At 41.1% G+C, this 15,677-nt stretch overlaps 1 protein-coding gene across 7 annotated transcripts in view; it reads right to left on the bottom strand.

The window, feature by feature from the left end:
* Positions 1-15,677, bottom strand: part of LOC121280937 (lateral signaling target protein 2 homolog) — a 68,497-nt gene that overhangs the window by 24,349 nt on the left and 28,471 nt on the right. For all 7 annotated transcript variants that reach the window (XM_041193388.1, XM_041193382.1, XM_041193381.1 and 4 more), the window contains exons 3-10: positions 13,996-14,133; positions 12,453-12,655; positions 10,419-10,508; positions 9,156-9,245; positions 5,924-6,025; positions 3,603-4,448; positions 2,152-2,303; positions 913-1,032 (exon numbers count right to left, since the gene is read on the bottom strand). In XM_041193388.1, coding sequence (XP_041049322.1) covers positions 913-1,032; positions 2,152-2,303; positions 3,603-4,448; positions 5,924-6,025; positions 9,156-9,245; positions 10,419-10,508; positions 12,453-12,655; positions 13,996-14,133 — 1,741 coding nt within the window. The remainder of the gene's footprint in view (positions 1-912; positions 1,033-2,151; positions 2,304-3,602; positions 4,449-5,923; positions 6,026-9,155; positions 9,246-10,418; positions 10,509-12,452; positions 12,656-13,995; positions 14,134-15,677) is intronic.

Consider the following 15,677-nt stretch of genomic DNA (forward strand, 5'->3'; position numbering starts at 1 on the left):
TCATGGGGTCCATTGTCGATTTTGAGGACTCCCAGAGGAAATCTCTCCTTACTGTATACCACTGTGGCTGCCACCTCTGCTGGGCCTGTCCTGCCAGTGGGACAGGACATACTCAGGGATGGTGTTGGTGGTTTCTGGGACATTATCTGTAAGGTATGATTCTGTGAGGATGACTGTCAGGCTGTTGCTGGCCTAGTCTGTGAGACAATTCTCCCAATTTTGGCACTAGCCCCCAGATGTTAGTAAGGAGGACTTTGCAGTGTCAACAAGGCTGAGATTGCCATTGTCATTTCCAGTGCCTATGTCGATGCCAGGTGGTCCCTCCAGTTTTATTCCTTTTTTTGTTACTTTGTAGTAGTTTGGGTGGCATTTAAGAGTCACCCACACATGTAGGCCTGACCTGGTAAGGACAGCAGTTTCCTTCCCTAAAAGGACATTAGTTAACCAGGTGGGTTTTTACAATAATCGACAATGGTTTCATGGTCATCATTAGACTTTTAATTCCAGATTTTTTATTGAATCTGGCATGGTGAGATTCGAACCCAGCTTCTCAAAACATTACCCTGGGTCTCTGGATTGTTAGTCCAGTGACAATACCAATATGCCATCACCTGTCAGCAGGTCAGAGGCAGGTTATTTCAGGTTTTCCACCTTCTGCCACTGCAGTAAGATTGAAGAAAAATTGAGTCTACTTCACTTATGTGCAAAAGCTGGTCTCTTGATAATATCCCATTATTTAAGTTTCTGTGGGGGCTACAGATAGTCAGGACTAAAAGAGCCCTGATTTGAGCTGAGAAAGATATTTGGTATTAATGTGTCCTTTTTAATCTTTCTACAAGAGACTACAATTGAGGCAGGCAGGTGGAATGTGAAGAGCTAGACCATGCAGATGCAAAATGAAATCCAGTATACCTGTTTCCTCTACTATAACATCTTCATTTTTCTCTGGAGTTGACGTTGCAATCTCAAAGACAGTTTTTAAAATCCGTCGCAGGTCTCCTGCAAAGTTAGTCTGAAGTTGGTCTGCTACACCTGTTCCAAACACAGCCAAGAAGATTCATAACTCTGATGTATGCTGGGGTTCAGTGTACACAAAATAAAAATACTCAAGACCAATTCAGATGACTAATGTCATTCAGTCCTTCTTACCTTTTACTTTAAGAATAATTAACTCATTTGCCCATTACAGCATCTATCTGTTCAAGTGAATCCAGTGTCCTAGCTTTAATCACCTTCCCTGGCAACCCATTCCAGCTAGCATTACTGAACTCAAGAGTGTGAGAAATACCTAGACTATAGGTTTCAAAACCACTTTTGTCAAGAGAAACAAACCTCAAAAAAGGTTCTAAAAACAGCTTCTGAAATAAAGATTATTTCATAGTTATATATTTAAATAGCAGTTTTAAATTTTTATTATTTCATGGCATTTGTTGCCCATCCCTAATTGCCCTTGAGAATTGGGGTGAGCCACCTACATGAACTAGTGCAGTCCGTGTGGTGTAGGTACACCCACAGTACTGTTTAAGGAAGTTCTAGGGTTTTGACTCAACGACAGGGAAGGAACTATTAAGGTTTTGGCTCAAAGCAAGAACATCTTTCAGTTACAAAAAATAAAAAATTGCTTTTAGGATGTGGGCGATGCTGATAAGCTAGTATTTCTTGCCCATCTTTAATTGCCAAGTGCATTAAGAGTCAATCATAATGTAGGACTGGACTGGCACACAGGCCAGATCAGGTAGAGAATGATATTGGTGAGCCAGCTGCTTTTGTATGACAATCCAACAGCTTTTGAGAGTTTTTTTAGCGCTAGCTCACAAATTACCAGGGTTATCGAATTATACTTGCCACAGTGGGATTTGAACCCATAATCTCTGGTTTATTAGTCTGGTACCAGATGCATGAGGCTATAATAACCTCTTCCCCAGGCTCCCTATACCACATAACAGTAGGTCTGTTTCCCACTCTAGTTTCCAAGTGCATAGAAACAACTCTCTTGGATTTTCCAGTATCCCATTTACAGCAACATGGCTGCAGTCAGGAAGTCAATGGAGTGAGGGGCATGAAAAATCAAGCAGCATCTTTAGCACTCTGTGACACTATATATTAATGCTGCAAAATCATATCTCAGCCTTACAATCCTGAATGACATACCTGAGATACAAACAAAGAGCCGATGAAGCATATCACTGCGGCTGCGGTACCGTGACCTGATTTCCTCCCTTACAGCCGCTCTCACAGCCCACACTGCGTGCTTTAGTGTTTCACGATCCACGACACAAGACTCATCCTCTCCTTTAGATACTCTGCCAGCAAAGCACAGAAATCAGTGTGTAACAGTACCTTATTTGTTTTACATAATTATGAAAAAGTAACAAGTGTTTTAGAAGTGCGTAACACTTGCCTTTTGCAGAAATGATGTTTGGTAATTAACAAATTAAAATCTGAAATTTTCCCAGTCAATAAGTTTTTTAGATTTCAACATCATTAAAAACCATTAAAAAAAAAATCTTAACTTTGAGCTGAATGAAAACTACTGACTGGCTCAACGGTCATGAAACAATTACCTTCACAATGGTGAAAGCTGCCAGACATATTGATGGACTGGTCCAAAGAAATGGCTCTGTTTAACCAAGGATGATTTTGGACCATTTTGCCTCCCCTCAATTTAGTAATAGGAGATCTCAATTATGAGATAGGAAAAATAATATAGGTTATGTAAAGCAAAGGAAGATATGACTGATTCACGATTTCTGTCCAGGAAGATCAGACTACCAAGCTGTTCCCTTGCTGGTTTCCCATTCTAGGTTACTTGGACCTAATATACAAAAATCTCTTGGAGCCAAAAGGCAAATTTTAATTGTTTTAGCAGTATGGTTGCTCCATTCTTTCAGGGCTGGCTACCCTTCAGGAATTATGCCCAAGATGGCCTGCCAATTTTGAAAGAATTTCTTAATATACACAAAATTTCTCCATCCTCTACCTCCAAGAGTTTTCTCTTTGAATTGTTAATAACCTGATTAGGCCTGAAATGCATACATAGGTTGAAATATACTTTTTAAGTGGCAACTTTATAGTGGCAAAATGTTGTTGGACAATCTCAAATTGTTTAAATTTCAAAACACATTTCATGATGCCCCTTCAAAAAGCAACGGGAAACAGGCAGGAACAGAATAATGACTATCAAGAAGCAAGCATATTCACAGTGGTAAAAAACAAACACGTAAAAGTGGAGGCAATACTACAAGATCACAAGAAGTAAGAGCAGGAGTAAGACGTTCCGTAGCCCATCGAGCCTGCTCCAACATTCAATAAAATCATGGCTGATCTGATTGTGGTCTTACCTTCACTTTCCTGCCTGCTTCCCATGACTTGTGGCACCCCTGTAGATCAAAAATCTGTCTAACTCAGCTTTGAATGTTATGTGGATTTTAATTTCCTTTAGGCTTTATTGCAGCTGACGGTGCAGGAAAGGAATAAAATTATTCTATTATACCTCAAACAAAGAGTTTAAAACCGCTTTTGAACTATCCATAATTTTTTTAAATTCAGTCCTGTATTGGTTATTATACCTGTAATGTCCCAAACTTCTGCAATCCCCTCACCTGCTGTTATTCATGTGTGGATCTTCAGACATCATATGAGTATTTGCAATTCTTCCATCACAATTGGACTGTTTTGTCATTTTATTTCGCTCTTCAACTCCTTCCACAAGTTCTTTACTTGGATGTGTTCTCAGAAAAGATGAAGCCTCAGCTTTCTGTTTCAAAGTGTCTCCGCCAGAAGAATAGGCATTTAATGAAGGGACAACATGGTCCTGTTTAGAAGTCGTTAGCACACAGCTTGTACCTGGAATATCAGTAAAATAATTAGTTTGGATGGTATTAAATGTGGATGCTCCTGTTGATTCAAGCCCATCAACTAATTCTGGATGGCCAATTTCTGAAGCGCTAAAGTGTTGGATGGCTTTGGAATCAGTCAAGCTGTTAGTAGAAGCAAATAAAGATGACTTAGGACTATCCGCCAAGATCGTTTCACTTTGATCCTGTACATTCGCTTGTGTGCTGCCATTGGTGTCCCGTCCAAACTCTTGTTCCCATATTTCATTTTCTTTCTCAAATCTAAGATTAGAAGCTTCCAAAGAATCTTTCATTTCATTTGGAGTTTGCTTGAGTGAATTGGATACATCGGAGTTAGACTGTTGTGAATACACCTCATTGGTTGCTTGGTGGACGAGCAATTTTAACTGGTCAAGTTCCTCTGAATCACGTGTATTAGGTGAAACCCCATTGGCATATACATTGATTCCTTCATGATTCAATGCGCTGTTGTGAAGGGATGAAAGGTTGGGCAACACTGTGTGGCTATTGAAGAAATCTTCAGCTTCCACAGTACACAGGCTCTTCTCTAAGAAAGATAGTTCTTCTTCTGTGAGGACATAAAGTAAGTCCCTATGGATGAAGTGAAAAATTAAGGTAAAACTGCAATAAAATGATCAAGCTTTTAACCAATGACATGCTTGAAGTAGCCGAATCACTTGCATGGACATAAATACTTTGGTGAAGTCTGAACTACTGTATCTACAAAAAATTACAGTTCTGTTTGCTTTCAGCTGCCTGAAGCAGCAAAATTATTGGATTGCAAAATGTTGGATTAGAAGATATATTTACATCTTGTCTTTAGAAATAAAAGTCTTTGACATTTAAAAGCACTATTTTGGGATTTTGAAACCCCCAAATCAGAAAGCTGTATGGTAAACAAACAGCTTAATCACTGTACTCTTGAAGGATTCTCCCAATGGGTGGCCCTCGCATGTTTTATCTTCTATTTTAGATACTTGTTTGACTCAATCCTTTGCCTGTCCAAAGCTTTTTTTGTTCACATTCACTTATACCCCTTGTCCATTATGACATAGCGCAGGATACTTTACACTGCTTTCCAGTAGTTCAAAATCTGTCAGTCTTAAAAGAGCAAAAGAACATTTATTAGTAAACAATACTAGTTGCAGTTGCTTACAGGCAGATTTAATCAGGGAAATAGAACAACACTGAATCTTGATAAGTTCAAGCCAGATTTGTAGATGAACTACCTGGTCACATCAGGTAGCTTTGAACCTGAAAACTTGAGGTATGGAAATGACTATTTTACAAGATTGAGAAATGGCTGCAAGTGGCACTATTATCAAATGGGGATGAGGCAGTTACGAAGATGAATAGAGGCAGCAGATGGAAGGGCAAAAGTAACAAAGTCTGGTTTCAGTAATGCACTAGAGAGAGGGATTAGGGTGGTAATTCCCCAGCCTTTACCACCCCCAAGAAGGCACAAAGCGAAAGCGATTGAAGCTAAAAGGGGGAACATATGAAAGGAAGGAGGTCAGAAAATCGTCTGAGACTTTGATCAGTGATAGAGATAGAGATCAAGAAGATTGCATTAAATGGACAGGAAGGCTTTGCTATGAGAAGAGGATTTCATGTGTGGAGTTCATGTGTGGGCTCATGGAACAGAGACTGTCACCAGGCACTACCGGTAATTTATTCTTAAAATCCAAAAAGACATTTGCATTGATCTCCAGGTGCTAAAAATAGTGTAAGCTACAGGATTCACAGTGGGTGGGTGAACAGGGAACAAGGGAGCCTCAGGTGAGCTATCCTGCCAGCATACCTGTTGACAGAGTAAATGGAAATATATAATCAGGGATCATACTTAAGTACCTTTCAAAAACTTTCCACATTCATTTCTAGCCTATTGGTGCCAATTTTCAGTAACAGTAACATACATCTCATTAGCCCAATCCCATCTTTGTCTTTCAGAAGCCATTCAGCCAACTGGATATTTTCAGCATTTTCTGTCCTCTTAGCTGGCCATGTTTCACTTAACGCAAATCAAACCAAATCCTTCTTCAAAAACTAGACAATGTGTCCCTTACCTTATTTTTTGCAGAAGGGTGTAGAAAGGTTTAAAAAGCTTGGACATGTCATCTGGCTGCCTCTGTAGGTTGAGCGGTCCTTCAGGGTAGATCCTCAGCCCACTGGAAATAGAAACAAAAATGGCTCTGGATCAGGGCAGCTGGGTGGAAGCTTTTGGCATCATTTTAGTTTTACTATAGTGACAAACTGCATAAAGGTCTATCGTCACTCAAAAAAAATCAGATGCCAAACGGCAGGCAGTAGATTTGCAACTCACTGCTCAAAGTAAAACTGCCATTAATTGCAAATCAGCTGCCAATTACAGAAGCCAGTTTCCATTTCCCATGTGGAAGTGAAACAATCAGGCTCTCTGTAACTGGTGCTCCATTCCAACCAATTTGAAATAATTTGAACACCGATTCCAGAAATGAAAAGGACAATGTTACCTAACCATTCTGGATGAGAACAAAGAACCGGAAGTTTGCCAGTTTCCATTTTAGGTCCAGCTTTCACATAACAAAAACTGAGAATTTTAGTCCGAAACCCTCTGCATGCAACAGCAACAATCAGGTGATCTCCAGAAGATGACGTTAAAATTAATTCTCAGGATGCTGGCATTTATAGCCCACCTGAATTTCCCTCGAGAAGGTGGTGGTGTTAATTCTGCTTGGGGTGGAGTTCCAGGATTTTGACAGTGAAGGAATGGTAATATAGTTCCAAGTCAAGATGTGACTTGGAGGGGAACCTGCAGGCGGTGTTCCCATGCACCTGCTGCTCATCCTTCTAGGTGGTAGAGGTCACAGCTTTGGAAGCTGCTGTTGAAGGAATTTTGGTGAGCTTTTGCAGTGCATCAAGTAGATGATACACACCACTGCCACTATGTTGGTGGTAGAGGAAGTAAATGTTTAAGATGATGGATGTGGTGCCAATCAAATGGGCTGCTTTGTGCTGGACGGTGTCCAGCTTCTTTAGTGTTGTTGGAGCTGCACTCATCCAGGCAGGTGGAGAGTATTCCATCACACTCCTGACTTGTGCCTTGTAGATGGTGGACAGTCTTAGGGGAGTCAGGAGGAGAGTTACTCGCTGCAGGATTCCTAGCATCTGACACGCTTTTTCAGCCAAAAGGCAGAATTTTCCATGCTTGCTGGCATCGGGCGTGTTCAGCGCTGTGAGCAGACAATATGGCGAGAAAGCCAAAAATTTGTTTCACAATGTTGTGAAACCAGTTTGCGATCGTCCTCTCAGCCTGTTGATGGTGGGCTGCATTTGCTGCCATCGGATGTCAGGAACCTCACTGTAATACATCTACATATCATTATAGGGCTAGCCCACTGGAATCAGCCCCCCCACCCCGAACCCCGCTGGATCATCTGCCCAATCACACAGTTTCACAACAGCACATTTAAAGATGTGCACTTGGCAGGCTGCACTTTGAGGACAGCTCGTAGGTATGTGGAAGCAACATTGCGCAGTGCTCACAAGTCAGGAGTGTGATGGAATACCTGTGGGTGCCTGTGGGCCTTGAAGGTTGAGGTGCTTTGGGGATGGTGGGGGTTGGTGCAAAGGCTGCCCTACAGTTGAAGGTAGTGCATAAGCACATGGGGGAAGGGGGGGGGGTTGGAAATCAGCCACGCATTAGGGAAATGTTGTATAAAAAGTGACCATTCCTCCACAGCCGAGACAGTTCAGATGCAGTCACATTGATATGCATGGAGTTGGGCCTTTAGCTTATCTGCCCACTTAAGCAATGCAAAGGCATGAAAATACCACCAAATGCTCCAGAGTTTTTCACCTCTTGGGCACAGACTATGATATAACAAGTATTTTAATGGACTGCAGAACAGTTGGACGGCCGGGCACGTTGTACAATCTCCTTGCTAAAGCTGGCCATGGAGCAGTCACTGGTGGAGGCACTCACTGCCCCTTGCAAAATCATCATCATGTTTTGGACCAGTTTCCCCCCATGGTTCAAGCTAACAGCGCAGTCTTGCAATGCGGGTTAGGAGAATGCCTGCACCTGAGCTGAGAGCACAGCATGCAGTCCAATGGGCAAAGCTGCTGCCAATTGGTCAGGTGGAGTTTAGGGCAGCCATGAGATGCACTAAACTCTGGCCATTCGAGTGGTGGCCAGCACTCTCCAGGGTGCATTAAAGGGCTTTCAGACTTAATCAAGAGAGGCTTTTAGAACACCCATGTTAAACCAAATGTCTCTCCCTTTCATCCTGCAGGAGTACAACATCAGGAGCATGGAGACTGGTGAACTAGCTGTATGCCTCGAGGCGTACACAGAATGAAAACGATGGAGGAGAGTGTGACGGAGGCACTTGGCTGTGCAAAGGGAGGAGTAACACCCTCAGGAAGAAGGGGTGGCTGGGGCTCCTGCAAGGCCAAAGAGCCACAATGAGCCGTCACTGGTGGGCGCCTAGCTAGACTCAAGTTTATAGACACTGTCTTTCATTCCTGCAGATGACCAAGAACCAGTGTCAAATACTGTGCATGTCTAGGGAACTGGTCGGTTACGTCTGCCTGCTACTGCAGGATTTGATGCTTTGGGGACATTTTCAAAAATCAAAAATAATCTCCCTCAGGCAGCTCTGTGCCTCAGAGAGATTTCTGCGCTATTTCACACGCATGCCCCGATTCAGCCTACTCCCCCTGTCCGCACAGGGAGTGCGCAATGCTTGTGTGTGCGCGCGTCACGCTGGGTGGGCCTTAATTGGCCAGCCCATATAAAATGGTGGCATGCAGCCGATCGCGGTTGGCGGTCGGCTATGTGCCTGCCCACTCCCGTCCAACCCCCCCAATGGGAGAAAATTCTCCCCCTGGTCTTGTTGCATGCGGTCACAGACGGATTCGTTATCTGAGGAGTTGCAAATGGTACTGATCACTGTCCAATCATCAGCAAACATTTCTACTTCTGACCTTATGATGGAGGGAAGGTGATTGACGAAACAGCTGAAGATGATTGGGCCTAGGACACTACCCTAAGAGTAGTGAGGAATCATCTGGCGCTGCAATGATTGGCCTCCAACAGCCACAGTGATCTTCCTTTGAGCTATGTATGTCTCATAGCAGTGGAGATTTGTCCCCCAAATTACCATTGGGTTCAGATTTATTAGGAATCCTTGATGCCACACTTGGTCAAAGGCTGGTTTGTTGTCACAAAAAGTCACTCTCACCTCTGGAATTCAGCTCTTTCATACATGTTTGGACCAAAATATTTCCAATGTTCATGAAAACTAAGTTCCTTACCAAATGATAGCAAGACGTGGAATGGTAAACATCAGTACAGGTTCTAAACCATCAATCATGTCTTGTGTCAAGTAACCCAGCTTCAATGCCCTGCAGTGGGGGAAGATAATATTTGACAGAGTACGTGTGAAATCATCTTGAAGAGCCATTACTAAATACAGTAAGAATGGTGGATTCTACGTTTAAAGTTAGTAGAGAGACCTTTGAATTCAAGAACGTTACAAATGAAAACCTAATTAAATGGAAAACCATAGGAATACAAGGTGAGTCAGAGGCCTGGATGAGGCAAAAAAGAAACAGTATTTCTGAGAAGTTAAGAATGAGGGGGGAGTTATTGAGTGGAGCCCTTGGGTCAGTGTCTGGATCCATTTCTCATCCACATCAATGACCTATATGGTAAGATGTATTGTAAGCATCTCAAATCTCCATACAAATATAAAACAGGGAGGCTGACTATGATGTTAAACAAATTACAGAGATCAGATGAGCAATCAGGCAAACAGTAGACAATGAAATTTAATACTGTTGAATCTTTAGTATTCACATATTATTGCAACACAGATTTATAATAAACAAATAAAATTAGCACATGGAAATCTCCAATGGTGCCTGAGAGTAATGGTAGACTCATCACTTTCAATGTCTAGATGATATGCCAAAACAATTTAAAATAAAACTGAAATATGGTAGAATTTGACCTCAGGATGTCTCGAAGTGCTTAGCACCCAATGAAGTGCTTCCTTTTTGTGTTGTGGTTACTGTCGTTGTGTAGGCAAACATAGCACTCAATTTTACACAAACATCATCTGATAAACTATTTTTGCTGATATTGGTTGATAGACATCTGTTGGTACATACACTTTCCTGCTGTTCTTCAAATAGACGCACAAGATCTTTTACCCCCCAGAGGGGGGAAGATAGGTTTTGATTTAACAATTCATCTGAAAGATGGCACCCCTGGTACTGTGGCACTTCCTCACTACAGTTCACTGATCCATGGAGAGCAGAATGGTCAGTTCAAGTTGAACCCTTCAGTTTGTCTCCTGCATTAAGTCCATTTCACAAAACATCCTGGTGATAGAGTCACAGACCACAAACTGTCCCACTCTCAAATTAGTAAGCAAAGCAATGGAAAACACACTCTCATCTAGACATTCATCAGGACAATTTGGACTAAACACAGCAACAACAGACAATTGTGGGAGCTTAAAATGGAAGGCAGGGTATTTATGCAAGGGAACATCAAAATTCAGAGGTACTGACCTATCAACAGTTTCACAGAAGAGCACAATAATCTGTTGCTGATTGTAGAGCTCCTCAGGAGATTTGATGGGAACTACTGCAGAAACATAGCTGGAATAGGAAGGTTACACTTTAGAACAAGATTTAACTTTATATGGAAGATGGAATAACGTCCTATACACTAATCAAAGAATCAATTCTTTTTGCTAACCCTTTTAAAGGTACTGGTTACAAATAGTTCAACAGGTTTGCCAAGTGTATGATGCAACTAAATCACACTAAAACATATCATCACTTCTCTTGTGTGGTACATCATTGTTAGTTGTTCAGCTTCTTTCTCTTCCAAAAGAAAATTAAATTAACCCAATGCCTTTTCATTAATATTGTGATTCATAAACTGGTAATTTCATTTGCTGTTTCTGGGGTCTTTAATGCTGTGATGTCATATGTAGGATAGCCGAAAGCAAAGGAAAAAATGCTTTTGAGGTCACATTCCAAATTCAAACAGCTTTTCATTTTGACCTAACCAAAATTTTTCACCTGTGCAGTAGTGATGCTCTTGGTTTAAGGAGTTCAAAAATTATTTTAAAGAGGTATGTATGGGATTGTATTTCACACAATGTTCGAAGCCTGGGATTCTTGTTCGTTTTGTTGTTGGGTGGAATCACAAATGTGCAGTCAGGCATTCAAAAGACTGAATTTGCAAAGATTTAACCCTCCCTTTCCAGATACTTAGAATGGTCTGCCCATTATGACCTGGACTTTGCACTCAGTTGCACTTTCCTTTCCTGTGAAATTCACCCTAAATCAGCAGAACTAGTCAAAAGGTAATGGAATTTGAAGCTCAAATACATTCAACACAATTCAAGTCTCTGCTAGTTTAAAAAAAAATTGCAAGCCCAGCCCACAAAACTGGCCACACACCCAAGATGAATTAATAGTCATTGCAGGCCTTAAGGCTCCAAATTAAGTTGGTTTTTTGGCCAAAAGAACTTGAAATAGGAACTTGTTGACAAGTTTTTGAATACAATGTTTTTCAATCTACTAATAAGATGACTACTGTACCCAAATGTAACTAAGATATGGTTCCATACGCTTTTAAAAGTAATTTATTTAAAAAGAAAATAGAGTTATTCACAGGTGATGGATGGATACCGATTAAAATGGTTATTCTTTTGTGATAAATCCATTTTCAGTTGTATAGAACTGCACAAAGTTACCAATCTTAATATTAATAAAGGAATAAATTTTAAAACAATGTAAATAAAATCTATTTTAAAACACTGTGCCTACTGGTTCACGGCAGATTATGCCATTTGGCAATATGCAATTGAGTTTCAGTGAATACTGAAGAGAAAATTAAACTTTTCAAAATGGATGCAATTAACACCTGGATCACATTTTTGTGCACAAAATGGAAATTCTACCCTGGCCTGGCTTATGAGAGAGTCCAGGCTCAAATCAATGTGGTTAACACTTAAGTGCCCTTTGAAATAGTCACTCAGTTGTACCAAACCAGTATAAAATAGTAGCACTGTGGGTGTACCTACATCACACGGACTTGGCAACAGTTCAAGGCGGTGGCTCATTGCTACCCTTTTAAGGGAAATTAGGGATGGACAACAAATACTGGCCCGGCCATTGTTGCTCACATCACCTGACCAAATAAAAAATGTATTTTCTTTAATTATGCATATAACTTATTTAGCATTTACCATGGTCATACTTTCAAACCCTTTCTGATTTTGACAAGGATCGCATACCCTGCAGTGCTAGTGAAACTGCTCTATGTAGATTATGGAGTGACTTTGCTTCTGCTAGGGAGGTGGGCAATAACTGTTGCCACTCAGAGCTGTGGATGGAATATAATCGCCAACACAAAGTCACCTCCAACATTGCACTAGGCTTGAGAGTTCAGACAGTTAGAGCTGTTACTGGAACATTTGGACAAAGAAAATATTAAGATCCGCAATCTTAGCTTAATTTCAATAAAGATGCCAAAACTGCCACTTACAAGCACTTGTGACTCAAGTTTATTATTTTATTACCCCTCACCTTAACTCAAACTCTGCGAAGACCCTGTCAAACCGAATAAGAGCTGCTTTGATGTCATCTGTATAGATGGTGTAATCAGAGAGACACTGTTCCCGGAGTAGATAGCGCACCTCCTCTAGATTGCGCAGGAGGTCCTCTGCCAGAGGGTGCAATAGAAGCATTTCGGATTCATGTATGTCGATGAGGGAACCAGCTACTAAACACTAAGTACAAATGAGGCAAATTAATTCTTTGTGGCTTTCTCGCATACAAATACATCTCCCATCCCCACATACCCACTTATAAGATCAAGAACACAAAGTACAATTTTGGGTCATAATTTTTCATCTGTGCAGATTATAATTATGAAATGCTGATGGCATCCAATGATGGCTCGTCTTTTGTTTTGTCTATGTTATGTAATTAAATAAATAAAACTGGATTCAAGTTATAATTAGGTACCAAACTGATGCAGATTATGAAACGTTTCACTTAAGTCCTGTGAATTTTTTTCCCCTCTCACTGTGGTTTGCTTATGACAGAAAGTTACAGTGAAACATGAAAAATGTTTCATGGATCGAACATCATGAAAGGTAGATGGTAAAAATTTAGCTGCATATTACAATTAGGTGATATTTAATACACTGTTCTGTCATTGCTGATGGATCATACTAGAGTTTCATTTCATATGTAAAGATACAGAGGGAATATCATGAACTTTCCTTAACTTCCAGAACACAATGACAGTGCAAATAGAGGCCCCACTTCATCCCTTATTTGAATCTTCTGGTCATATGTACATTGAATTGTATCCAAATTCAATGAGGAATGAGAGGATGCCTTCTCTTCTCCCTTCAAGGGGATCATCCCTAAAATTACGACTCCAGAAATACATACGGAAATGAAAAAGAAAACTGTGCGAGTAAAATGATAAAATCAAAAGTATTCAAGTGCATAATGAAAAGCAGAGGTCTTAATATTTATAGACAAGCTTTAAGTCATACTACAGAATAAATGGGGCACCTAGTTGTAGAATGCAACCAGTCAGGATTAGCTAATGGACATTTCATTATTCAATAGGTTTCTGGGAGTTTTTCTAGGTTAGTGCAAAATTTCACTTAACCTTTTGGAAGGACCAACTCTGCTTTTGGTTTCCTACATAGGTTTAACCAAATTGGAAATAATCCATGACATTGAAAGCCATGTATGGTCTGTTGGCAGAAGTTAGCTTGAACAACCAAAGAGTTTTTAAAAATTCAATACTAAAGATAGCCTTCGATTGCCAGCCACACCCTAATTATGTACACTCTTGAGCTTAGGTATTGATTTTAGCTTTGTACAGGTTCTAAAGAACTTCAGCTGGTGTAGATAAGCACAATGTTCATGACTAATTTCAGCCCTACAAATGAATTCACTTTGATCTAACTGGTGGATTTAACCAGCACTTAATCATAATGATAAGCTATGGCAAAAACCCATAAAATATGCAAACCAAAATTATGCATACATGATCATATTGTAATCTGAAGACCCACATTGCTTCCCACCCCTCCTCAAAGTCTACCTCAGCAGCAAACCACAGTTGTACTCCTAGGTGTTCCTGTAAAACTTCATCTGGAAACTTGATGTAGAAATCTCGATTTGGTCGCTCATTGGGGATGCAGTCATCCATTATCTGATTAATTATCTGTAGCATGTGGTCCTGAAAAGTAAAAAAAAAAACAAACTGAACCAATAACTGGGTCAATCAGACTGATATTGGAAAGGCAGCTTAGGGTCGATCTCTCCTTTGCCCCACCTATCGCTGGCCTTCTATTCAGCTTCAGTTACTCCACCCCACCTTAAACAGCATAAATTTCATCACATTTTTACTTCTCTTTAGCTCTAAAGAAGTCATAGGGACCTGAAGCGTGAACTCTGGTTTTTCTCTCCACAAATGCTGTTAGACCTGCTGAGTTTTCCCAGCATTTTCTGTTTTTGTTTCAGATTTACAGCCTCTGCAGTATTTTGTTTTTATCTTTCAGCTTGAGGTCAGTTGGGTTGGGGGTGGGTGGGAATTCTAACCTCCAATTTCCATTGCATCATCCAAGTAGACAACACATTCTGTCTGAACAACACATTGTTTCTATTCATGGAAATAAAAACAACTTCCAGGGATGAAGATTTATGATAAATGTATTCTCTGCATACACATTTCTAATGTTTCCATCCATGGATATAAGAATTGCAGGGAGAAAGAGTTATGATAAATGCATTCATTGTACATACATTTCCAATATTGCTACAAATAACAATCACAAGAAATCTATTACCACCTTCATGAATCAAATGCGGTTGACTCTTATATGCCCTCTGAAATGGCCTAGCAACACACTCAGTTGCAACAAACTGTTACAAAGTCACAAAAAAGGAATGAAACTGGATGGACCACCCAGCATAGACCTAGGTACCAGAAACGACAATGGCAATCTCAGGCCTGTCGACTCAGCAAATTCCTCCTAACATCTGGGGGCTAGTGCCAAAATTAAGAGAGCTGTCTCAGATTAGTCAAGCAACAGTCTGACATAATCATCCTCACTGAATCATACCTCACAGATAATGTCCCAGACACCACCATCATCATCCCTGGGTCTGAACTGTCCCTCCCAGCAGGACAGGCTCAGCAGAGGTGGCAGCACAGTGGTATGCAGTCGGGACGGAGTTGCCCTGGGAGTCCTCAACATCGACTCCGGACCCCATGAAGTCTCATGGCCTCAGGTCAAACATGAGCAAGGAAACCTCCTGCTAATTACCATGTACCGCCCTCCCGCAGCTGATGAATTAGTGTTCCTCCATGTTGAACACCACTTGGAGGAAGCATTGAGGGTGGCAAGGGCACAGAATGTACTTTGGTGGGGGACTTCAATGTCCATCATCAAGAGTGGCTCAGTAGCACCACTTCTGACTGAGCTGGCCAAGTACTAAAGGACATAGCTGCTAGACTGAGTCTGCGGCAGGTGATGAGGGAACCAACAAAAACAAAAAAACATACTTGATCTCATCCTCACTAACCTACTTGTCCAGGTCAGTATTGGCAAGAGTGACCACCGCACAGTCGCAGTGGAGGTCAAGTCCCGGCTTCACATCGAGGATATTCTCCATCGTGTTGTGTGCCACTACCACCGTGCTAAACAAGATAGATTTAGCAACTCAAGACCAGGCATCCATGATGGCTGTGGGCCATTGGCAGCAGCAGAATTGTACTTG

The sequence above is a fragment of the Carcharodon carcharias genome, chromosome 8 (genome assembly GCF_017639515.1).
Source record: "Carcharodon carcharias isolate sCarCar2 chromosome 8, sCarCar2.pri, whole genome shotgun sequence".
NCBI classification, from domain to species: Eukaryota; Metazoa; Chordata; class Chondrichthyes; order Lamniformes; family Lamnidae; genus Carcharodon; species Carcharodon carcharias.